At 34.4% G+C, this 26,484-nt stretch overlaps 2 protein-coding genes and 2 long non-coding RNA genes across 4 annotated transcripts; all 4 read right to left on the reverse strand.

The window, feature by feature from the left end:
* Nucleotides 1-1,428: 1,428 nt before the first annotated feature.
* Nucleotides 1,429-3,294, reverse strand: LOC115982616. The gene is made up of 3 exons (XR_004089686.1): nt 3,103-3,294; nt 2,944-3,007; nt 1,429-1,573 (listed from the first exon to the last, which is right to left on the reverse strand). It is a non-coding gene; the product is annotated as an uncharacterized LOC115982616 (long non-coding RNA).
* Nucleotides 3,295-7,339: 4,045 nt separating this feature from the next.
* LOC115980833 (L-type lectin-domain containing receptor kinase IX.1-like) lies at nt 7,340-8,041 on the reverse strand. Its single transcript, XM_031103046.1, has one exon. The coding sequence runs from the start codon at nt 8,039-8,041 to the stop codon at nt 7,340-7,342; it is 702 nt and encodes a 233-aa protein (XP_030958906.1).
* A 7,693-nt stretch (nt 8,042-15,734) lies between these two features.
* Nucleotides 15,735-18,687, reverse strand: LOC115979717. The gene is made up of 3 exons (XR_004089167.1): nt 18,492-18,687; nt 17,022-17,076; nt 15,735-15,880 (listed from the first exon to the last, which is right to left on the reverse strand). It is a non-coding gene; the product is annotated as an uncharacterized LOC115979717 (long non-coding RNA).
* Nucleotides 18,688-25,504: 6,817 nt separating this feature from the next.
* LOC115980834 (lectin-related protein-like) lies at nt 25,505-25,993 on the reverse strand. The gene has a single exon (XM_031103047.1). It carries the CDS (start codon nt 25,991-25,993, stop codon nt 25,505-25,507), a length of 489 nt encoding a protein of 162 aa, XP_030958907.1.
* Between the last annotated feature and the right edge of the window lie 491 nt (nt 25,994-26,484).

Raw genomic sequence — 26,484 nt, forward strand, 5'->3', positions numbered from 1 at the left:
TCATGCTAAAAAGTCGAAACTATCAGAATTGGAAGGATATTAACAAGTGGCATTAAGTGCAATTCATTTGCTTAATTGATTTAATTCATTCTCTCTAAACAGGTTGTCATTGATTTGTTTTTGTAATTAAAAAAAAAAAAAATTGTTTGAAAAATACGAGTTAACCAGACCCAACCCGCAACCCGTTTGACCTGTTTAAAAATGGCCCGTTTTAACTCGTGACCCATTTGACCCGCAAACCCGATTGACCTGACTCGAACCCGACCCGACTCGCCCGTTTTGCCATGTCTATTTACAGCCAACATCTTCTTCAATTTGGTGCGTTAGTCACATACTGGGAGCCGTGCATCATTGGTTAGTCACGTATTGGGATCCATGCAAAAAGTGTGGCGTTCATATATTGAAAAGTTTAGAGGTTCTGAAGTGATATAAAGTTTCTGCTGTAAGTTCATCTATAGGTATTGTAGAGTCTAGGGACAAAAGTTTTGTACTAGATCTGAAACTTCTTTTTTCTATAGTGAATTGCTTTTTGGGAAGAGTTTCCCCTATGTTTTTTTACTATGAAACTAGTTTGTTTCATTGGTTTTCCTGGGTCATCATGTCTTGTCTTATTTACTTTTTTATTGCATGATTTTGACATGATATTGATGTTTGTTTGTTTTAACAAGTTTTATTCATAATAAATCTAATTAACAACTTAGGTTTAAAACTTGTTAATTCACCACAAGAAAATGTATTTTTAGTGATGAAAAAATTCGTCACTAAAAGTCTAGTTTTTCATCGCTAAGAACTTTTAGCGACGAAATCTACTCTTTAGCGACGAAACTTATTTTGTCGCTAAAACCCCGTCGCTAAAAGTCTTGGCGACGAAAAATTTCGTCACTAAAAGTCCGATTTATTTATTTATTTTTTAAAACTTTTAGTGATGAAAAAGTTTCGTTGTTAAATGTTTTTCTTGCTAAAAATACTATTCAGCGACGAAAATATTTTGTCACAAAAAACACTTTAGTTTATTAAATCATATTTAGTGAGGAATAATTTCGTCACTAAAATTATTTTCGGGTACGTATAGTGACGAAAAAGTTCGTCACTAAAACTATTTTTAAGAAAATCTAGGCACATATAGCGATGAAAATTTTCGTCACTAAAACCATTTCTTACAAAATTTTGCTATATTTAGCGACGAAATATCTAAAACAATTTTTTTGTTGCTATATTTGTGATAGAAAAATTCGTCGCTAAAACTTATTTTCTGTTTTTATTTTTTCCATGGCTTTGATATTAACCTATAACCTGTTATTACATTATTAAAACCTCACATTTGAATAGCACATTTATTTCAACAACACATTTATAAAAGTTCAATCCATACATTCTACAAGTAAAAAATAAAACAAATATCCAATTCAAACTCCTTCCATACAATAATTGTTTGCAACACGTACAATAACTCAAGATGTTTTATAACAATACAAAAAATGTAGCATAATATAATTAGAACCAACGAAAAATGTCCTTATATGTCTTCAAGTAATGCCAAAAGTAAATCCCCTAAAAGCCACCAATAAGAAATCTACACAAATATAAAAACAATACTACATTAAAATCGTAAAATAAAAATATTAACTATGTTATAAGAAACATTTCTAACAATGCATTAAGAGTAGCCACACCAATGAATTAAAATCACAACTCCTAATGTATAAGTTGTTGAAAACAAATATAGATTTTCAAGTGTAATATAATACAATTAGTTTCAAATAATACATCAAAAAAAGTAGTCATACCATGTAATGCGGGTCAATTGCTAAAATAAAGTATTAACCAATAAGTGTGATTGCAATTGTAAGGTGAATGTTACTTTGCAAAATAAGTACAACTCATGCATAATGTATTCTAATATCTAAGTTTATAAGTTACTTAGATAAAGTTCTATCCTATTCATGAATGCACAATTTTATATTAATACTTAAACAAATATACATTGCACCATCAAACACTCCCAATATGAATTTAAACCACCTTGTAACACCATGCAAGCCACCCGTTTGCTCCAACACAACAACCCACCACAAAACCAATCACAAACATCACAAGTACAATGCTTACAAGTATTGAAATCGAATAAAGTCATATTCATCACATCTAATTAACAAGTTCCATTTACATTTGTAAAAAACTAAAAACACTCCCAACATGAATTTAAACCACTTTATAACACCATGCAAGCTACTCGCTTGCTCTAACACAATAACCCACCACAAAATCAATCACAAACATCATAAGAATAGTGTTTACAAGTATTGAAATCGAATAAAGTACTATTCATTATATCTAATCAATAAAGTCCATTCACATTTGCAAGAAATTAAAAATACTCCCAATATAAATTTAAAACACCTTATAACACCATGCAAACCACCCGCTTGTTCCAACACATTTTCATATTCTATCACCTGAGTCCGAAGCAAAAAGAATCAAAGTCTCACCTCTAAGTTCTCTAAAGAGTCCGCTACTCTCCTTTATGGCTTGTACCACTACCAACAGGTATTAGATTGAGAATTTAGGGAATCTAAAGAAATCTAATATTATAATATTATAATGAAAAAACAAATCATCTAATATTATAATCTTCATGATGTGATTAGCTACTACCACAGTGGGATTGATAGGAACACACAGACAAGCAAATCATTTAGGGCCATATACACATTTTAAAAAAAAAATTAAAAAAAAAAAAGAAAAAGACAACAATGTGAGCTGTACCCGAACTGTTTACCTTAGCTTAGTCAAAGGTGTTTATTTTAATAAACATTAAAATTTAAAAAAAAAAAAAAAAAAAAAAAAAAAACCACGGAAGTTAATATTTTTCCTGTCATTTTCCTTTGTTTCCTCTACAGCCAAACAGGTACCAAAATAATTTATAAAAAAAAAAAAAAATACCTCATTCATTGGTAAAAGTAAATCCCAACGACCTCAAACTCTCCGATCTATAAGCTCAAACAATCTAAACGAAAAAAACACAAGCAAAATCACGATCTACCAAAAATAAAAATAAAAAGAAGAAGAAGAAGCAGAGTTAGAGAGAGAAAGAGATCTAACTTGTGAGTGAGCTATGGAGAGTTTGCTACGTTTGGGAGGCGAAGAGTCGGCTGGGTTTGGGTTATCGACGACAGAATGCTCATCGGCAACGGAATGCTCATCGGCGACGTTGGCTTCGGCGACGGTTGGTTCTTTTGGATTATCAGCGATGAAGATGGCGTGCTGTTTGGCATTCAGACTTGAGAGTGAAATGAAATAATAAGAGGGGGAAGTGAAATAAAAGTGTATTTATAGTCATGGCTATAGCGACGCAATATTTCCGTTGCAAGAGGTATTATGTTTTTATGCTTTTAGCGATGAAGGTAAATTTTGTCACTAAAAAATCCAAATTTTGTTAAGATTTTTAGAGAAGAAATTAATATTTCGTCGCTATAGCATACTTTGAGTGACGACTTGTGATTTCGTTGCTAAAACAATAGAATGAAAAATTATGATTATTTTTAACGACGAATATTTTTTGTCACTACTTCTTCCTTATAGAGATAAAAGGATTTTCGTCACTAATACTATCCACAACAATACCTATAGTGATGAAATATTTCATCACTAAATATTTCAACTTTTAGCGATGAAATATTTCGTTGCTATAGATAAATTAAGTTCGTGCCAAAGCGTCCTTCGCTGGCGCCTATTTTTCAGATCACAATAGTGACGAAAAATATTTTTCATCGCTAAATGTTATAATTTTTTTCATTATTAGTGACGAAATTCATATTTCACCTTAATATGCATGCTAACTATTAAAACTTGATCTATCTTTTAATCCGACTGTCTGATTAAGGAACATAATGTATCGTTGTGATCGTTGAAACCTCAAGATCATTTTTATATAATGTGATCAATTAGTTATGGACTAAATTAAAACCACGCTTTTGAATATGTGAAATGATAATTTTGTTATCTTTCAAGATTAAATTATGAGTGTGAAATAAGATGTCACAATGATAATAAAATTAAGGGTAAATTTCACAAACCTACCCTGAGATTTGTCATAATATCCAACTAGGTCCAACACAATTTAAAACCTACCAACTTCATCCTAAAAGACCATTTGTCCCTAGTATTTATTATCTCTTCTTTCTCTCTCCTGTCTTGTTACTCTCCCTCTCTGTCAACTCTCTTCTCTGAGTTCTCTTTCTTAGAACTCTTTCTCTAACCAGTGAAACCCATGAGTTTTGGTCACCAGAAACACCACCCAGCAAAGGACTTCCCGATTCCCACCGCAGGTTTGAGTCGTTTGACGCCATCAGTGCTATTTAACGGACTCTCGCCCCTCTTAGATCGGAACCCACGCGGTGGTGATGGTGCTTCAATCTGGTCATCGGCGAAACCCATAAGCTCGGTCATCGGTGTCAGCAACACCACCATGCAAGAGTCTTCTCGATCCCCATCCAGTTTGATGCCATCAACAGACTCTCGCCCCTCTCTCTCTTATCAGAACCCATGTGGTGGTGGTGGTGGTGATGGTGCTTCGATCTAGATCTCTCCATTGTCTTTGCAGCGGCGGCATGGATCTCGGCATGGGCTTTAGATTTCAAATTTGGGCAATGTTCTTTAGGGGATGATGACCCAATCTCGTGGTGTGGTTTTTTTTTTTTTTTTTTTTTTTTTTTTTTTTTTTTTTTTCTGGTTTCTATTTTGATTGTAAGGTTCAATTTATTCAACCATCTATTTGGCTTTATTCCGTGCCAAATTTGCTTGTAATTCAGCATTTAGTAACCCTGTATTTAGGTGGGTTTGATGTAAGGGTAGTGAGTGAGATAGAGTGAAGATTGCTCAAGAGTATGCAAGAAAACAGAGACTCGCGGCTGGGCCTCGCGGGTGACTCGCGGCTTCAAGCTGTCAGACGCAGCACACGTGCCAAGCATGCTGGAAGGTGAACAGTCATGCAAGTTGGAGCACTACAGGATAACTGGCCATACGGTTATCTCGCGACTGGATCTCGCGACTTAGTCAAGCCGCGAGGTCAAGCCGCGAGCCACCCCTGTTTTGTAAAACCTGACGTTTCATATTCCTCTCCCACTCCAGTATAAATACCCCTTTTACCCACGATTGTGAGAGAGTTTCCAGAGAGAATTTTGAGAGAGAAACCCTAAAGAAAAACAAGATTGATTCACCCACAATCTATACATTAGAGTCTCTTCAAATTCCTCAACTCTCTTCCTCTCCATTGTCAAATCCTTGAGAGGTATTATATCAAACCTGATTCTCACCATTATCATTACTGTGAGAGAGCTGTTTGGATATCTGGGAAGCAGTTAGGAAGGAACCAATCTTCATTGGTTGATGCTACGGTCTAGTAGCGGAATCCGAGAAGCTAGAAAAGAAAAAGGTTCGGCGCAATTTCGTTGGAGCAAGAAGCTTGGAGGGCTTAGGTACACTGGTTAGATTAGGCTTGGAGGGTCTATTGCTGTCTATGTATCCCAACTGTATTTTCTAGTGGATTGTTTACTGCTGGGAGGGCGGCGGAGAGGTTTTACGCCGAGGGCTTCGGTTTCCTCTTCGATAACACATCGCGTGTTGTCTTTGTGTTTGCATCTTCCTTCTTCTCTATCTTTGCCTTTTATTATCTGCTGTGGATTGTGTTTTGTTTTGGCTTAGATAGTATTTAACCAATTCCATATTATAGCTTATGTTAAGTTTCCGCACACTTGTTGTTTGACATATTGCTTGTATTGGTTAAGTTGTAATTTGGGGGTCTAAACGTTCAAAGGTGTTTATACATGTTTTTGAACTTTCATTGATGTTTACAATGGGGTCTTGGGTGGTTTTGTATTGATTTTTTGTGTTGTGTTTGGTTGGGATTTTTTCTGGTTTTTGGGGATTTTAGTTGGGTTTTTCTGGAGATTTCAATGGGGTTTACAAGCGGATTAATGGGTTTTGAAAGAGTGATTTTTATGTGTTTTTTTGTAGCATTTTCAGGGGATCTTCAGTGGGATTTTGGTATTGTTCTTTTGGATTCAGAGATTTGGTTTGGGTATTTTTGATCAGAGAGAGGTTTGAGAGTGAGAGAGACAAGAGAGAATAGAGAGTTTGTATGTTTAGGGGCAAAGTTGTCTTTTTAGGACCAAATTGGTGGGTTTTAAAATGTTCTGGACATAACTAGTATTATCACAAACCTCAGGGTAGGTTTGTGGAATTTACCCTAAAATTAAATATTAAATAGAAATCTGTACTTTGAATGATGGCTGTGTAATAATTAAAAAAGAATCAGGTCATGAAGTAAAGTTGTACATAACTTAAAATTTTTATTAATTAAATAAAGAGGAAGGAGAAGAATTTAAAAAGTCAGGGGGTTACTCATGGATGGCCCTTGGCTTCCACACCTGGATGTACCCATGCTATATTTTTTTTATTGACATATTATTCACACGCTTACAAATTCTTGAATAAAGGACCTCACCATCCATCCTGTAATCGAGAAGACGCACCCATACTTTCAAGTTTATTACAAAAGTATATATATTAAAGAAAAAAAAAAAAAAGATGTGCAGACTCAATCACATATGGACACATTTTTTCCTACCATGAGGATATTATGTAAAACATTTCACACCGGAGAATGTGAAACAATAATTTTCCTAACACGAAAGTAAACTCCACATTGCCTTTGCTTGAATTGCCTAACTAACGTGGTGGAATTAGTAGAACAACTACTACACGAACATAGTGTTTGACCTTTCATTGACCCTGTGATGCTAGTTGATGTATAGGATAATCTACAAATGTCTATTGGAGGCTCAACATAAATTGAAACCAGTAACTTTGATGGAAGAGTGGGTAAAGGAGTTTCAAAACTAAGTACATTTATCACTAGCCTTATAGAGGGTCGGATTGTGGGATCAGGATGATAACACCATAAGCCAACCACCATTAAGCGCTTCATTTTCTCTTCATCATATTCCATATTTAATCTCCTACCAACAACTTCAATGAGTTGGTCTTTTCCATAGAGATCCCACACCCACTCTACATGACTTACCTTGTTTGGTTCTGCTTGTGGTTGGACTGGCTTTCTTCCACATGCAATTTCGAGAGAAACCACCCCAAAACTATAGACATCAGATTCCTTAAAAACCTTGCCAATGATAACACACTCTGGGGCTAAATACCCCATGGTGCCTGCCAAGACAGTAGTTTGTGAGCCTGACTCCTGGTCTACAAGCCTTGCAAGACCAAAATCGCCAAGCTTGACATTAAAATTTGAATCCAACATGACGTTGCTAGACTTTATATCTCAGTGGACCACACATTGTTCCCACTCTTCATGAAGGTACAACGATGCAGATGCCAATCCAAGAGCTATCTTATACCTCATAGGCCATATTAGCATAATCTCTACTCCAAATAGATGAGTATCAAGGCTTCCATTAGGCATGTACTCATACACAAGAAGTAACTCCCCTTGTTCATGGCACCAACCAATTAGTTGAACCAAATTTTTGTGTCTCAAATGGCTAATGATTGTCACTTCTGATATGTACTCCTTTTTTCCTTGCTTTGATCCTTTTGAGACTCTTTTAACCGCAACTTCTGCATTTGATTCACTTAACAAACCCTCGTAAACGCCTCCAAATCCTCCCTCTCTAGGCTTCCCTCCTTCAGCAAAGTTGTTCGTTGCATGGATAATTTCACGATAAGTGAAACTTTTTGGTCCAATTCCTTTTTCAAATTCTATATGCATACCTACATCATCTCCAAAATTTTGTGTGTTCCCATTAGCTCTTTTTCTCCAACAAATGAACCAAAGTAAACCTAATGCACAACTCACTACACCAAAACTCAGTGATACAATGATCAACGCTAATTTGTCTTTCCTATTCCCATCATTAGGATCTAATGTTGAATTGAATGACCAAGAAATTATTGTATGTGTCTTAATTGACACACCTGTTGCAGCAGAGAAACCAACACTAACCCATTCCAGAAAAAAAGTCATCAAGTCAATAGTATATGAAAGACAAGAATTCCCATTGAAAACTAGATTATCAGCAAAAGTAAGGAACACGTTCAAGTTTTTGGTTGTAGAGTTATAACTTACCCATTTGTTTGCTATGGACCCATGGCTAAAAACACTATCCCATGTGACAGTTGCATTAGAGATAATGGAATTGACATCGATTCCTACATGATTAGCAATTGGATCCCACCCGTTTTGGTAAGTGTCAAACTCAACTGCAACGATTCGATTCTCAATGGCATTTGTAAGGTTGAATTTAATCAACCATCTTGTTGGCTTTATTTCGTGCCAAATTTGCTTGTGTTTTAGCGATTAGTAACCCTGTATTTAGGTGAGATTCTTGTAAGGGTAGTGAGTAAGATAGTGTGAAGAAATGCTTAAGAGTGTGCAAGAAAAACAGGGACTCGCAACTGGAGCACTACAGGACAAAATAGGACAACTGGCCGTTCAGTTACCTTGCGGCTGGAACTCGCGACTCAATCAAGCAGCGAGGCCAAGCCGCGAGCCAGCCCTGTTTTGAAAAACCTGACTCTTCACATTCCATTCTCAGCCTAGTATAAATACCCCTTATACCCACGAAAGAAAGAGAGCTTCTAGAGAGAATTTTGAGAGAGAAACCCTAAAGAAAAACAAGATTGATTTATCCACAATCTTCACATAAGAGACTTTTCAAATTCCTCAACTCTCTTCCTCTCCATTGTTAAATCCTTGAGAGGCTTATTACCAAAACCTTTCTCTCACCATATCCATTTCTGTGAGAGAGCTGTTTGGTGCTTTGGGAAGCAGTTAGGAAGGAATTAATTTCACATTGGTTGATGCTATGGTCAAGTAGCGAAATCCGGGATGTTAAAAAAAAAATAGGTTCGACACAACCTCGTTGGAGCAAGAAGCTTGGAGGGCTTAGGTACACAGGGTAGATTAGGCTTGGAGGGTCTATTACTGTTCATGTATCCCAACTACATTTTCTAGTGGATTACTTACCACTTGGAGGGCGGTGGAGAGTTTTTACGCCAAGGGTTTTGGTTTCCTCTTCGATAACACATCGTTGCGTTATCCTTGTATTTGCATCTCTCTTCCCTTAATCTTTGCATTTTATTTTCTGTTGTGGATGTGATTTTAATTGGCTTAGATTGTTTACCAATTCTGTTTATAGCTTGTGTTCATTTTCCGCGCACTTATTGTTTGTCATAAAGCTTGAATTGGTAATTTTGTTATTGGTGGTCTAAATGTTCAAGAGTGTTTTATATACTATTTGAACTTTCAATTGGTATCAGAGCGGGTACACTTTTATTGGTTTCATTACCATAGTGTGATCCTTGACCCCATTTTGAGATGGACCGGTCTCAATCCCTAAATGCACCTCCACATTTTGATGATAGTAATTATGCATTTTGGAAGGTTCGCATGAGAGTATATTTATGTTCCATTGATGAATTAGTTTGGGATGCTGTTGATATAGGTTGGACCAGACCTGAGGCAGCCAAATCCACATGGGATAAGGCAACACTCGCCGCATCTAATACTAACAGTAAAGCACTTAACTCGATTTTTTGTGGTGTGTCTCCAGATGAGTTTCACAGGATTTCTTACATTACCGTTACCAAAGAAGCATGGGAGATATTGGAGACTACCTACGAAAGTAAGAAGAAAGTGAAAGACACCAAGTTGCAGATGCTGACCACTCGGTTTGAGGAGCTCAAAATGAGTGAGGATGAGTCCTTTGACTCTTTTTATAACAAGCTGAATGGGGTGGTTGTCAGCAAGTTCAATTTGGGGGAGAAAACGGAGGATTCTAAAATAGTAAGGAAGATCCTTCGGTCATTGCCGGAAAGCTTTCGTGTCAAAGTAACAACGATTGAAGAGACCAAGGACCTTGATGACATCAAAGTCCAAGAGCTGATTGGTTCTCTTCAGACTTATGAAATGTCGCTGCCCACTCAACGGAAGAGCAAATCTCTTGCTCTTAAGACCATTAATGAAAGGTTGGAAGTCCATGACTCATTGGATGAGGATGTGGTTGACAAAGATGTTGCATACCTTATGAAAAATTTCCGAAAATTCTTGAAATTCAAGAATAATGGTAAATTTGGTGATAAAGGGAAATTTCAAAGTTTTGGAAGGGAGAAAAGGGAATTCAAAAAGAAAGATGGAAAAGAATTACAAGGTGTCACTTGTTTTGAATGCAACAGGCATGGACACTTTAAGAAAGAATGTCCGAATTATTTGAAATCGAAAGGCAAGGTATATGCCACGACACTAAGTGACTCGAATTTATCCAACTCTGATTCTAAGGAAAGCTGTGATGAAGAAGGGAATTACTCTGCTTTTATGACTATTGCCTATGTTGAGTCTTCAAATGAGTTGAATTTTCTTGTACAAAAGCTTGGAGAACATAGTGATGAAAAATCATTGGGAGTTGTTGAAGAATCAAATGCAGAAAAAGATGAAAGCACAGCCAATCTTCAAGAGAATTATAACTTACTCCTGGAGAAGTCGGGTGAGTACACAAAGGTGGCCAAGGCAGCTATGAAAAAGATGAAGAAGGTAGAGGAGGACTATAAAAGTATCCTAATTCACTATATGGAGGCTAAATGTGAGAGAGAGACACTAAATGGTGAGCTGTCAGAAGCCTACACAAAAGTGAGATTTCTGTGGGTAGGTCTGAATCCCGAGCCAAGTCTCGTCCACGATCACAAAGAGGTCCTAGATTGAACTATGTGTGTCATCACTACGGATTTCAAGGGCATACTCGACCAAATTGTCAAAAGCTGAGAGTAATGAATAGTGCAACTGCTCCAAGGTCACGAGGACCTAGAAATGACAGGAGAAATTGGGCTGGTGAACCATCAAGAGATCGAAATGGTGATCCCGGAATGATGGACGTGATGAAAATGATTGGTGCATTCACCAATTGCTTGGAAAGCTTCACATGAAGGTTTGAAAGCCCCAACTCCCGTATCCAATCCTATAAGGAAATCACCCCAAACACAAGTGACATGTGGGTGAAAAAGGGTACTCATGCATAAGCATTACAACATGTCCATGCATCAATACTTCTTATGCTTTGTGACTTTATTTGGTTGTTCACTTATTGATTGTGTGGGTTGAAATTTGTTTGGTTGTTTTTGCATTCTTTCTTTCAAATTTTTTTCCAATGTTGCTTTTGATCAATCTTTTCCTTCTTAAGTGTCAAAAATCCAAAAACCACATAAAAAGTAGAAAATCAAAAAGTTTGATTGACATTGTTGAGTTTTGTCTCAAAACTTGTTTTAACTTGTACATTTGTGCTAATGACTTTGTGCATTTACGAGCATAGCTTGTTCCTTTGCACTCTTATCACTGTGGAATAAATCTTAAAATCTATGTGACTGTTGTAAATAGATCTTCAAACTTGTCATGAATGTTTAGTGAATGGTTATGTTGATCTTGAGACATGCATAGACTTGTGCTTATATATCTTCCAACTCTTTATTTTTTTTGCTAAAAAGAGCTCACCAAATGTAAATCTCCAAATGTAAAGAGATATTGAGTTGCAAAAACCTGTCGCACATACTAGTATTCGACTAGGAAAAAGGGAAAGCGAACAAAAATAAAGTGTATGTTTCTTCAAAATGCCAAAGGCTTTCTCATCAAGGTGGAATATCAAACATCATTCTCACAATGAGATGTGATTGTTACAAAAGGATCAAAAAGATCAAATGTTATGATTGAAAGTGAAGCCAAATGTAAAGCTCCAAGTTATGTAATCAAGTCTTGTGGGAGGTCATATATGTATACTTTTATAATTGAGATGGGTCACATGATCTAGTGCTAATTGTGTATGCCTTGGTTGAATTGATCATTGAAGCTTCACATTAGACTAAGGACTATCTCATTGTTGATATCCACACACAATACACAAGTTTATGTTCAATGAATGTCATATTTATTTGTGTGATTGTACTTGATAAAATGTGTTTTCACATACTCAATCTTTGTTGATTCAAACACAAAAAGATTTTTGAGTGTTTTAGTTGTTTTTGGAAAGTATTTTGTTCTTACAAAAACTGAAAATTTTAAAAACAGTGTTGCCCTGCTTTGGCGACTTAGTCGCGGGTCATACAAATCGCATGCCACAATCGCGAGCTCGCGGGTCAGTTTTGGCGACTTGTTCGCGAGTGGAAGGTCTAGTCGCGAGGGGTACATAGAGATTTTCGTGGCTTAGCTCGCGACTCCCTCGCAAGTAAGACTTCCAGTCACGAAAAACACTTAGCATATTTTTTCAAAACTTTTGGCTTGAAGTATTTCGGTGGCTGGCCCTGGCGACTTGCACGCGATTTGAATCAATCGCGAAAATCGCGTGTTTTGCACAATAAGGGCAGTTTTCCCTCGAACTTTTTATGTTTATTCACTTTCTCTCTCAACTGAAACTAACCCAAACACTCCATGTCACTCTCTACAAACTCCATTTTTTGCTTCATTTCTTCTTAAAATCCTTAAGAAAAAGGTATGGGTTCTCATTTCTCACTCAGTATTTCTTGTTTTTGAGATTTTCCCTCTTGATTCTATGTGTTGTTTTTTCTAATTTACGATGGGTTGGTGATTCGATGTTGAGTTTTGTCCATGTATGACTTGTTGAGGCTCTTGGTTTATGTGAACTTGTTTAGGTTGCTAGATTTGTTCATTATTATTTGTCTTACTCTATGCTTAGGGTTTGTTGACTAACTTATACCCATTTTGTTTGAACTGACTTTATTTAGTTGATTCAAAATGATTGATTTTTGTTTGTTAGGTTTTATTGAGTTGATTTTGTGTTAGTATATCTTGTGTGTGCTTCTGTCTTGAGTATGTTGAGTCATTTCATACTCATCAAGATATGTCTCATTAACATATGTTTGCCCTTTGTGTAATGTTATACTATGCAATATTAGAACTTTTCTCCAAAATGTTATCTGTTCTTGAGTTTCTACCAATGGGTACACTCATTTGAGTTGTTGGTTTTTGATTTGAGCCATTTCCTCTTTACCTAACTTTAAGCCATCTTTGGTCATGTTGCTCTACACTTATCTCTTTATGACACTAACAGAGTACTGATTTTTTTGTATACATGTACTGTGCTTTGTTGTTGTGGCCTTTTCTGCTTGTCTATAGATGGCTCCTTCATCCCCAAAGAAGAAAACACCTGCCAAGAAAGCAGATAAGAGAATGAAAATGGACCATAATCTGTTTAGGTCTATTCCCCATTTTGAGAGATACAAGAATTTTTTCTTAAAGGCAGGCATCATACAAGAAAGGTATGTGGATTTGGAGGATTTGAGAGACACCTTTATCCCAAATTGTTTTGAGGGGAGAGGATAGGAAAAGCTGCTAAGTGATTTACCAACTGTGTGTGAACCCTTGATTAGGGAGTTTTACTCCAATGCTGTGATAAGGGAAGATGAGTTGAGCTGCTGGGTTAGAGGAACAGAATTCACCTTAGATGCACATGCCATTGATGATGTGCTAGGTCTTGAGGGGTTAGAAGATTATGATTTCATCAACTATAAGTATAGGATGCTTTCTATAGAAACTGTACAGTAGAGGATTGGTAGACAGAGAGAGGGGAAATGCCTAAATACCATAACCTTTCTAGTGGACATGAGGTATCTCACTATTATCATGATGTTTAACCTGTATCCTATAAAGAAGTTGACTACAATTAACAATGCTAGTGCAATTTTTTTGATGGAGCTCAAGGAAAAGACATTCATTGATATCAGCTCCCACATATTTGATACTATTGTGGATGAGTCTAAAACTGCTTCTAGGCCTAAGCTGATCTTCCCTAGCCTACTCATGAGGATTTTCAGAAAGAAAGGTGTTGTAATCCCTCGAGACATCAGTCTCATGTCTATACCTTCAGCAATTAACAAACAAACCTTCAAGAGGATAAGTGTTTGTCTTCCAGGTGAAGAAGATGAAGGTGATGAAGGAGAGGGTGTCCCAATGGAGACTGAGGCAGAGGTAGCAGGTCAGACATCAACTTCAACACCCAGAAGGAGAGGCAAGAGGAATAGAGCATCAACTTCTTAAGATATACCTCCAGATGCATTTCAGGTCATCTTGGAAAGACTTGATGGACTCAGAGAGGTCCAGACCGAGCAGTTTGAGAGAATAGCAGCCATGCAAGACCAGCTTGATGTTCTCTCAGCAAAATTTGACAGCGTCACCACACATCATGAGTAGTGACCCTTTAGCCATTCCAATCAAAAAGGGGGAGAAGTTTTTGAGAAGCAGCTCTTGAGGGGGAGTACTAATTTGAAGGGAGTAGTCAAAAATGGTGTTTATCTTGTTTACTTTTTTTATGTTATGGTTATAGTACTTCTAACTAAATGTCATGCATTTTCTTTTAAGTACTGTCACTCTTGTGCCCTTGTAGGATTGTTCCTAGATGCATATACTTAGTGTATTATGCATTGGTTGAGTGTTGGGTATGTAAGTGATTTGCATTGAGCTTGTTAGCTTGTATGTCCAAGTGTTCATTCTAAATGTGAATGAGCATTGTGGTCACTACCTTGTAGCGATTATTTGTTTGATCAAGCCATGGTTTGTTTCTTAAATCCATCTTTGCTTGATCACATCATGCCTGCTTCATATGCATTTCATGCTTTTCGGCATACAATGATCATGGTGTATTGTTGTGTTTCAAGAGATTCATATTCATATGATTCAAGAGCTTCACAGTTTCTAGAGTTAGGTGTGAGTGAGTTATGTTCAACTATTCCCAACTCTAATGTTAAGTCTAAAGTCTGTTTTAGGGTTTTGTCACGGAATAGCCAAAGGGGGAGATTGTAAGGTTGAATTTAATCAATCATCTTGGTGGCTTTATTCTGTACCAAATTTGCTTATATTTCAGCAATTAGTAACCCTGTATTTAGGTGAGATTCTTGTAAGGGTAGTGAGTGAGATAGTATGAAGAAATGCTCAAGAGTGTGCATGAAAAACAAGGACTTGTGACTGGATCTCGTGGGTGACTCGCGGCTGCAAGCCGCCAGAAGCTGCACACGTGCCACGCATGCTAGAAGTTGAAGCGTCATGCTAGCTGGAGCACTACAGGACAAAATAGGACAACTGGCCGTTCAGTTACCTCACGACTGGAACTTACGACACTACAACAAAAGTGGACTATGATGACGAAACCTTTCGTCACAATATGTCCTTATTTCGTCACCGAATACATATGGTGACGAAATGGTGACGAAACAGCATTCGTCACCTTAGCTCCGTCACAGAATGTATTGGTGACAATAATGTTTCGTCACCAATAAAAAAATGATAAGTGACGAAATTTTTTCGTCACCAATAAAAAATGGTAGGTGACAAAAGTTTTTCGTCACCTAATATTTTCGTCACTAAACCTTATTTTCAGTGACGGAATATTTTGTCACCAAATGTATTTTTTTTTTCCAATTTCAATAGATTAGGTGACAAAGTTTTGCGTCACCGATTGTTTTTTTTTTTTTTTTAGATCAAATGACGAATTATTTCGTCACCAATTTCTCCTTATAGTCAGATATGGCAATGAAAATTATCGTCACCAATTTTATTTTTTTATTAATATTCTTTACATTTACTTGCCATTACATTAACCTGTTCATTTCTAACCAAATCCATAATTAAAAAAACATCCATTCATTTCTAAGCAAATCCATAAAAAAAAAAACATCCATACGATCTAAAAATGCAATAAAGATGTTCACAAAGTAATTACAACTGATGTCTTAGCTTCCAAACTTTACAGAAAATTATTTGAGTTCAAGTAGTCCCACAAAAGCTATCTTTTTGCCACCAATCCCATATCTGTACAAGTATAAAGGAAAATACATCAATAACAAACTAAACTGCAAACCTATATCCCTGATAAGATAACAAACTAGACAAAATAATCATAATGCAACATCATATGAAGCCAAACTATCAAAGAAAGAAGACCCACAACATTCTCATCAAATAAAAACCAAACCCACATTACAAACCATGGAGAAATCATAAAGAGTGCAAAAAAATCCCAATTTAAAACAAAACAAATAAAGTGAAATCCAAAACAAAAACCCAGCCACAATCATAATCACAAACCCAACCACCACAATGAATAAAAAATCTAGCCAACACTATTAAAATAAATAAATAAAACTAGCCACCACCGTTAAACAAAAACCACAACCACCACCATAAACAAAAAACTCACCACCACCATTAAACAAAAAACACAGTCACCACCATTAACACAAAAACTCAGCCACTACCATAAACAAAAAACCAAGCCATCACAATAAACAAAAAACTCAACCACCACCATAAACAAAAAAACCCACCACCTCTATTAAACAAAAAACACAGCCACCATCATTAAACAAAAAGTACAACCACCACCATTAACACAAAAACCTAGCCACTACCATAAACAAAAAACTCAGCCACCACCATAAACAAAAAGAACCTTAGTATCAAAAGCAATGGTTCCTCAAAAAACGCAAACTGGTTTCATGCATATCATTTTACTCCACAACTCATAATCCCCATTTACTTACATTTCCTACACCACATGATACATCACACCTAAATAAAGATCTAATAAAAAATTCATTACTAGACTTTTATATCCAATTTCAATATTCACCTTGCACCATTTTTATACCCAATTTCTTGGCCAAAGAAACAACAAATGAGAGAACCTAAAACACAAATAGCATTCAGCCATCAGAAACATGAAGCAGATCACATATACCCAAGCTATCACCTTGCACCACTTTTTAGGGTGGCTGTTAGACAGAAAAAATACACACTAGAAAACCCAAAACACAAAACATTTCAAGCATAAGAACAAACAAGCAAACCACATATAGGTAGTAGCTAAGCCAAGAAATTGGGTGGATAAACAAGCATATATTCATAGACAAGATTAACTGAGCAACAAATATCATATATTGACAAAACTCACGTGTTTTTAATGGTCACAACTTCTTCCAATTGCTTCCCCTTGACCCACTCAGAAGCTGAAAATTATGACAGAGAGCAATTAGAACAATCCCTTGCAATAACAAATGCCACAATGCCATGAAAAATGGACAATAAGCTAAAGTAGAACACAAACTACCACTTCCATGAAACTTGACAAATCAGTTAAAGTGACAAATATTTAATAGCAATTTCTAACTCTAGACCAAGTTTCAGATATTTTCTATAGCCACTGATCCTAAATAAAACAAAAGTGTGGAAGTATTTAAGGGGCAGTCTCATTGTGAGCCCTTGATGGTGCAGTTATATAAAGGAAGAGAAAATTTATTTCTGTCCGTTTTTAGTTTTTTATGAATGAATTCGTTAATAACTTAGCTCATGACAAGAAGGAAAGATCATACTAGGTACCAACAAACTAGGTAGAACCATGATATTTAACACAAACTAAATTTAAATCATTCTTCAAACTATGGGTACAGTACAACTCAAAAGTCTCAGAGCTCAGAAGTGAGAATTATCTTATACTAATACAACGTAGCCCGGAGTTTAATAAGTTTTATTGAAGACATAAATTCAGAGAGATTACATTACATTCTAACTCAAAGGCATGCTTGAACTTGAAAGCATAAAGAGCAATAGATGGACTCTAAAACCAACCAATGCAAATTCACCCCAATTCAACCCCACTAGACAAGAAACCTACGTTACCCACTGCCAATTGAACGATGTAACAAACACATACAAGAAAGCCTCAGTCTTAAAAACACAATGCTGACAAAATTTAAAAAAAAAAAAAATGATTCTATTTCACTTCTTAAAAAAAACGATTCTAAAAAAAACGATTATGGGAGAGAGTGTGAGATTGGGGATTTAGGGTTTAAGAGGGAAAATAATAATAATAAATAATCCACAAAGTCACCAAGTTTAACAAGGTTAAAGAAAGAGAGAAAGGATCGATGAGAGAGAGAGCTTACCGGTCTTTTTGGGAGGCTGAGAGACGTGGGTCAGTCTGTGGGAGGAGAAAGAGAGAGTAACAGTTTACACAAATAACAAATAATGAAAAAAATTTAGAACCCGCCTGAAAATTGGGCACCGCCCAAAAAGAAATCAAAAAAATTTCAGCACACGCTACTTTTTCTATTTTCTTCAAAAAATTCAATAAGCACAATGAATAACTGAGAACCGGCCGGTTTAACCTTAAAAATTGAATCAGGTATGATTGAACCGGTTATTGGCCGGTTTGCTTAAAACACCAAAATGCAACATTTTTTTTTTTTTTTTTTGATAGGAAAAACACAGTTGTTTTATGGTAAAGATCTGAAAAATAAAACAATCAACCGGGACTATCCTTTGCCATTGCCACTAAAGCTAATCAAAACATGAAAACTAAACAAGCAAATATAATTTTGAAAACAAAAAACCCAGAAAATAAAAAACATCATTGAGTGCTTACAGGGGTTTTGGAAGACTTAATTTGGAGAAGAATGTCCTTGAGGCTTTAATCACTGGAAGCACTTTTCAAGTTTCCATGGCGATTCAGTGGAAGATCCAAACCTTTCTCTGTGCTGTCTTCATTTTCATTCGAAGTAGCAGCGGACCCACCTTCCATTTTCCTTTACTTTTTTTCTTTTTTTTCCTTCAGTATACATTGAGTGGCTGAGAACTAAGAAGGTCTTGTCCTTTGACTAAGAGTCTAGCTAGCTTATTCTTTTTCCTTTTATTTTGTGTGGTTCTCATAATTTTATTTTGTGTCTGACACCACACGTAAAGAGTAAAGCTGAAAATATTGACATTTGAAATGTGTAAACAAATTCCTTTCAAAAAATATCTGTAAACAAATTTAAAAGAATTATGCTAGTGACCCAATTTTTTGTATAATTTTGTGTCACAACTCGTTATATGGTGAGTTGTAATTGGCAAGGGCGCGTTTTCACATGACCCATTGACATACCTTTACTAATCATAACTTGTCATATGGTGAATTGTGATACAAAATTGTGCTATCTAGCATAATTCAATTTAAAAGTGCAAGTACACCTCTAAATTTAATTTTAACTACACCCTTATCAGTACTTTTTTTTTTTAATATTATTCTCATCTATCCTATTATTCTTTTATTGAAAATATTATTGTTTAGTGGCGTAGGTGGATACTTTTGGTCCTTTTTGACCTTTGGCACAACTGCACAAGCAAGTTAACTCATGAGAACGATTTTTTTTTTTTTTTAATGTTTGTTTGCCTTTCTTTTTTAAGACGATTATTTTTGTTAATTAAATGAGATAACTAAAAATTTACTAAACTTTTCTTTAAAATGAATTCATAAAAAACCAACTACTACTTTCTTACATTAATAATTTTATAATATAATTTATGAGATCAACAACTACACTTTGCCATCAAAAAAAAAAAAAAAAAACTACACTTTTATGTTTTTTTTTAATCAACAATTACAATGTATGTCCTAAAAAAAATAAAGACTTCTATACAAGCTTTCAAGATGGATAGTTGTGTCCAACTTTTTTATAGTGATAGCCGTCTGTGCCACTAATTATTTTAATTTGTTTTAAGGATGATATTGTAATGTTAATACTTAATATGTTTAGTTACATATTTTTTAATATAAAAGGTGAAAACTCACTTAAATTTTTATATAAAAAATTATTATATATTATATCAAGATATATTATAAGTGATAAACTTATTATATATTTTTATAATTTATAATTATTAATTAAATATTTATGACATCACCAGTTCGATCACCAGTCGAACCACAAAACTGGTAACCACTCCTTTTTTCAATTCTTTGATCGTACCGATTTTTAAAATCATGGGCACTATTATAAAACCGGAACCGTTCATCAACCCACACGAATTTTCTTAACCAAAAGCGGGTTTTCCAGCTTCTTCTTCCTAGAAAATTTAACAATAAAAATGGCAAAAAGTAGTTTAGGTCTTCGTAAAGAGCAACTACCTGTTCACTAGATCCGTTGTTCAGTTCAGAGAAGAAAGAGTGAGGAGGGGAGAGAAACTTGAATTTAGACAATTGATTGATAACATGCCTATTAATCTTTGATCACCTTGAAATTTTGTAATCATGAAAAATATATGAAGATAATGTAATCGAACAGTAGATTTCTCAAAATTCACAACGAATTAAGAAATATAGGGTTGGGTTCAAGTTACACCTGATGTAACTCTACAAAATGTTACACCAACCAATAACTTATTATTGGATGTATATTTTAAAAATCCAACCGTTGGATTACATGTTCCATATTTTCTTAACATGCATACCATTTTTCATGCCAATCAGATATAATTTACCATTTGATCAATAAACTCATATTTTATGCATTATTTTAAACTACTAAAACTTGAATTTAGATAATTGATTGATGACATGCCTATTAATCTTTGATCACCATGAAATTTTGTAATCATGATATATATTATGAAGATAATGTAATCTAACAGTGGATTTGTCAAAATTAACAATGAATTAAGAAATATAAAGTTAGGTTCACGTTACACCTGATGTAACTCTACAAAATGTTACACCACCCAATAACTTATTATTGAATGCATATTTTGAAAATCCAACCGTTGGATTACATGTTCTATAAGTTCTTAACAAGCATGCCAATTTTCAAGCCAATCAGATATAATTTACCATTTGATCTATAAACTTATATTTTATACATTATTTTAAACTACTAAAACTTGAATCTAGACAATTGATTGATGACATGGAAATTAATTTTTGATCACCTTGAAATTTTGTAAGCTTGAAAAATATATGAAGATAATGTAATTTAACGGTAGATTTGAACAAATTCACAATGAATTAAGAAATATATGGTTGGGTTCAAGTTACACCTGATGTAACTATAAAATGTTACACCACCTAATAACTTATTATTGGATACATATTCTAAAAATCCAACCGTTGGATTACATGTTCTATATGTTCTTAACATGCATGCCAATTTTTATGCCAATCGAATATAATTTACCATTTGATCTATAAACTCATATTTTATGCATTATTTTAAACTACTAAAACTTGAATCTAAACAATTGATTGATAACATGCCTATTAATCTTTAATCACCTTGAAATTTTGTAAGCTTGAAAAATATATGAAGATAATATAATCTAACAGTAGATTTGACAAAATTCACAATGAATTAAGAAATATAGGGTTGTGTACAAGTTACACCTGATGTAACTCTATAAAATGTTACACTACCCAAAAACTTATTATTGAATGCATATTTTGAAAATCTAACCATTGGATTACATGTTCTATATGTTTTTAATTTGCATGTCAATTTTCATGCCAATCGGATATAATTTACCATTTGATCTACAAACTCATATTTTATGAATTATTTTAAACTACTAAAACTTGAATCTAGATAAATGATTGATGACATGCCTATAATCTTTGATCACCTTGAAATTTTGTAATCATGAAAAAAATATGAATACAATGTAATTTAACGGTAGATTTGTAAAAATTCACAATGAATTAAGAAATATAGGGTTGGGTTCAAGTTACACCAGATATAACTAAAAAAAATGTTACACCACCCAATAACTTATTATTGAATGCATATTTTGAAAATCCAACCGTTGGATTACATGTTCTATAAGTTCTTAACATGCATGCTAATTTACAAGCCAATCAGATATAATTTACCATTTGATCTATAAACTCATATTTTATGTATTATTTTAAACTACTAAAACTTGAATCTAGACAATTGATTGATGACATGGAAATTAGTCTTTGATCACCTTGAAATTTTGTAAGCTTGAAATATATATGAAGATAATTTAATTTAACGGTAGATTCAAACAAATTCACAATGAATTAAGAAATATAGGGTTAGGTTCAAATTATACCTTATGTAACTCTACAAAATGTTGCACCACCCAATAACTTATTATTGGATGCATATTTTAAAAATCCAACCGTTGGATTACATGTACCATATTTTCTTAACATGCATACCAGTTTTCATGCCAATCAAATGTAATTTACCATTTGATCTATAAACTCATATTTTATGCATTATTTTAAACTACTAAAACTTAAATCTAGACAATTGATTGATGACATGGGAATTAATCTTTGATCACCTTGAAATTTTGTAATCATGATAAATATTATGAAGATGATGTAATCTAGCAGTGAATTTTTCAAAATTAACAATGAATTAAGAAATATAGAATTAGGTTCACGTTACACCTGATGTAACTCTACAAAATGTTACACCACCCAATAACTTATTATTGAATGCATATTTTGAAAATCCAATCGTTGGATTACATGTTCTATATGTTCTTAACATGCATGCCAATTTTCATGCCAATTGGATATAATTTACCATTTGATCTATAAACTCATATTTTATGCATTATTTTAAACTACTAAAACTTGAATCTAGACAATTGATTGATGACATGGAAATTAATCTTTGATCTCCTTGAAATTTTTTAAGTATGAAAAATGTATGAAAATAATGTAATCTAACGGTATATTTGTCAAAATTCACATTGAATTTAGAAATATAGGGTTGGGTTCCAGTTACACTTGACGTAACTCTAAAAAATGTTACACCACTCAATAACTTATTATTGATTGTATATTTTTAAAATTCAACCGTTGGATTACATGTTATATATGTTCTTAACATGCATGCCAATTTTCATGTCCATCGGATGTAATTTACCATTTGATCTTTAAACTCATCTTTTATGCATTATTTTAAACTACAAAAACTTGAATTTAGATAATTGATTGATGAATGCCTATTAATTTTTTATCACCTTGAAATTTTGTAAGCATAAAAAATATATAAAGATAATGTAATTTAATGGTATATTTTTCAAAATTTACAATAAATTAAGAAATATAGGGTTGGGTTCAAGTTACATATATTGTAACTCTAAAAAATGTTACACCACCAATAACTTATTATTGAATACATATTTTGGAAATCCAACCGTTGGATTACATTTTCTATATGTGCTTAACATGCATGCCAATTTTCATGTCAATCGGATGTAATTTGTCATTTGATCTTTATACTCATCTTTTATGCGTTATTTTAAACTATAAAAACTCTAATTTAGACAATTGATTGATGACATGCCTATTAATTTTTGATTATCTTGAAATTTTGTAAGCATAAAAAATATATGAAGATAATGTAATCTAACGGTATATTTGTCAAAATTCACATTGGATTAAGAATTATAGGATTGGATTCAAGTTACACCTAATGTAACTCTAAAAAATGTTACACCACCCAATAACTTATTGTTGAATGCATATTTTGAAAATCTTATAATTGGATTACATGTTTTATATGTTCTTAACATGCATGCCAATAAGATTTAATTTACCGTTTGATTTTTAAACTCATCTTTTATGCATTATTTTAAACTACAAAAACTTGAATTTAGACAATTGATTGATGACATGCCTATTAATCTTTGATCACCTTGAAATTTTGTAAGCATGAAAAATATATGAAGATATTTTAAGCATGAAAAATACTAATATTTTAGTTCCCTCCAAAATATTAGTAATTGTGACAGTTATAATACATAATTACGATAGCTTTTCTTGTTGGTCACAATTATTTCACATTTTGCCAAGTATTTGCGAGGACTTTATTTTGCCATCACAAATAAGATTTTTTGAGAGGGTTTTTTGGGTTCGTCAAAAATTCTTACCCATATACCCATTATTAGGTGCAAACAATTTGGATATTACCCATTTACCCATTATTACCCATTTAACTAATTAAATCTAACCCAAACCTAACTCAATCAAATTATTATGGGTAAACCCCAACCCACCCAATTACCCAATAATGAAAATTACTAAATTGCCCCTAATACTTGCAAATAATAAAGTACTCCTAAAATCCTCTAAAATTGCCGAAATGCACCCAAAACCTAAAAAATGACCGAAATACCTCTAAAATCATAAAATTACCAAAATACCCTTGAAGCTTAAAACATTATCAAAATATCCTCGGAAACTAAAAAAAAAAAAACCAAAATACCCCCCTAAACCTAAAAAATAACCGAAATACCCTCGAAATCTCAGAAATGACCAAAATACCCCCTGAAACTTAAAAATGACAAAAATACATCATAAACCTAAGAAATGACCGAAATACTCCCTAAACCTAAAAATTACCAAAATACCCATGAAACCTAAAAATTACCAAAATACCCTCGAAATATGAAAATTACCAAAATACCCCTAAACCTAAAAAATAACCGAAAATACCCTTGAAATTATAAAAATGAATATGGAATTTCGTCACCTCTAGTTAGTCTTTGGTTAAACAATAGGTGACAAAAATTTATTTCGTCACCAAAAACACCTACATCCTAATATTGGGTGACGAATTTAGAATTTTGTCACCTCTGGTAAGTCTTTGGTGACATGAATATTTCGTCACCCTAGGTTTGCCTTTTTTTTCATGACCTATAGTGATGAAATAAATAATTCGTCACCAATTTGTACATCATTGGTGACGAAATATTGATTTCCTCACCAATTGGTACATCTTTGGTGACGAAATATTGATTTCGTCACCAATTTTAAAATTTTTATAATATTTGGTGACAAATTCTTCTTTTCCTCACTAGATTTCGTCACCATAGCCCACTTTTGTTATAGTGCGACTCAATCAAGCCACGAGCCAGCCCTGTTTTGAAAAACCTGACTCTTCACATTCCATTCTCACCCAAGAATAAATACACCTTATACCCACGAAAGAAAGAGAGCTTCCAAAGAGAATTTTGAGAGAGAAACCCTAAAGAAAAACAAGATTGATTCATCCACAATCTTCACATAAGAGACTCTTCAAATTCCTCAACTCTCTTCCCCATTGTTAAATCCTTAAGAGATTTATTACCAAAACCTTTCTCTCACCATATCCATTTCTGTGAGAGGACTATTTAGTGCTTTGGGAAACAGTTAGGAATGAACTAATTTCACATTGGTTGATGCTATGGTCAAGTAGTAGAATCCGGGAAGCTAGAAAAGAAATAGGTTTGGCGCAACCTCGTTGGAATAAGAAGCTTGGAGGGCTTAGGTACATTGGGTAGATTAAGCTTGGAGGGTCTATTGCTGTTCATGTATCCCAACTACATTTTCTAGTGGATTACTTACCGTTTGGAGGGCGGCGGAAAGGTTTTACGCCGAGGGCTTCGGTTTCCTCTTCGATAACATATTGTTGTGTTGTCCTTGTGTATGCATCTCTCTTCCCTTAATCTTTGCTTTTTATTTTCTGCTGTGAATGTGATTTTAATTGGTTTAGATTGTTTATCAATTCTGTTTATAGCTTGTGTTCATTTTCCGCACATTTATTGTTTGTCATAAAGCTTGAATTGGTAATTTTGTTATTAGGGGTCTAAACATTCAAGAGTGTTTTATACACTATTTGAACTTTCAGCATTGAGAGCGGATTCATTACTATTTAGTACAAGATACCCGCCAGCTGAATTGTTAGGCATGTCAGAACCAAATGGTGCGATGAAGAAGGCTAGCCCATCAACAAACACATAACCATCAACACTTGCAATGATGAAGGAGAAGTGAGTGGTGAAGTCTGTAAGCCACCCAGTGCTTTTATCCCTAAGGTGCACTCGTTCATAATATAAGGCACGACCAATACTATAATTGAGGGGGCTGTTGGCTGAATCCTTTGTGAGTTGGAGACCTTCTGGGTCCGGGTATGCATCACCCTGTAAATTTGGGTTGCTTGACTCGAAATGATTTTGTTGGAGACTAGAGAAGTCGAAGTAAATCGATTTTGCTTGGGGAAGTGGAAATAAAAAGAAGATGAAGAGTTGATTGAGAAAAAGAGAACTGATTTTTTGAGTTTGAAGAATGCTAGAACGTGTGCTGGATAGAGCCATGGTTGAATGCAATGAGAAGAAAATGGAAGTGTCCAATTGCAGGCTTATATAGGAGTACTTCAACAGTGCATATCTATGTTTTATTTCAATTTTCAAGGCTTCGTTCTCCTTTCTGTTTAGGATTTTAGTTAGTATTTTCAACTTGGTCAACTCGTATGCTCAGTCACATGTGTTGAATTCTTCTCATCGGTAAGTATCGATCTGCGCCCAGGTAAGAGCTGCATCTGGGACGAATCGGTTAGTCCTGAATTGTCCGAGTGAGTATTTACCTCGAACCAAAGTATGAACTAATTAATAATTATTGACCTGGTAAGAGTCGCACTTGTGAGACAATCCTAGGCATTTGACCAATTGCAAGAATATATCGAACCATAATTGCAAATTTTTTTATTTTGAAAACAAACCCATTCATTCATTCATAATATTGCGACTGTCAACATACAATGCCTCAAGAGCAGGTGGTGGAGATTCTTCCAACCATATCCTCTCAT

The sequence above is a fragment of the Quercus lobata genome, chromosome 3 (genome assembly GCF_001633185.2).
Source record: "Quercus lobata isolate SW786 chromosome 3, ValleyOak3.0 Primary Assembly, whole genome shotgun sequence".
NCBI lineage: Eukaryota > Viridiplantae > Streptophyta > Magnoliopsida > Fagales > Fagaceae > Quercus > Quercus lobata.

Bases quoted from the DNA above. Each gene is read 5' to 3' on its own strand.
- LOC115980833 (XM_031103046.1), bottom strand. From the start codon at position 8,041: ATGACTTTTTTTCTGGAATGGGTTAGTGTTGGTTTCTCTGCTGCAACA.
- LOC115980834 (XM_031103047.1), bottom strand. From the start codon at position 25,993: ATGGCTCTATCCAGCACACGTTCTAGCATTCTTCAAACTCAAAAAATC.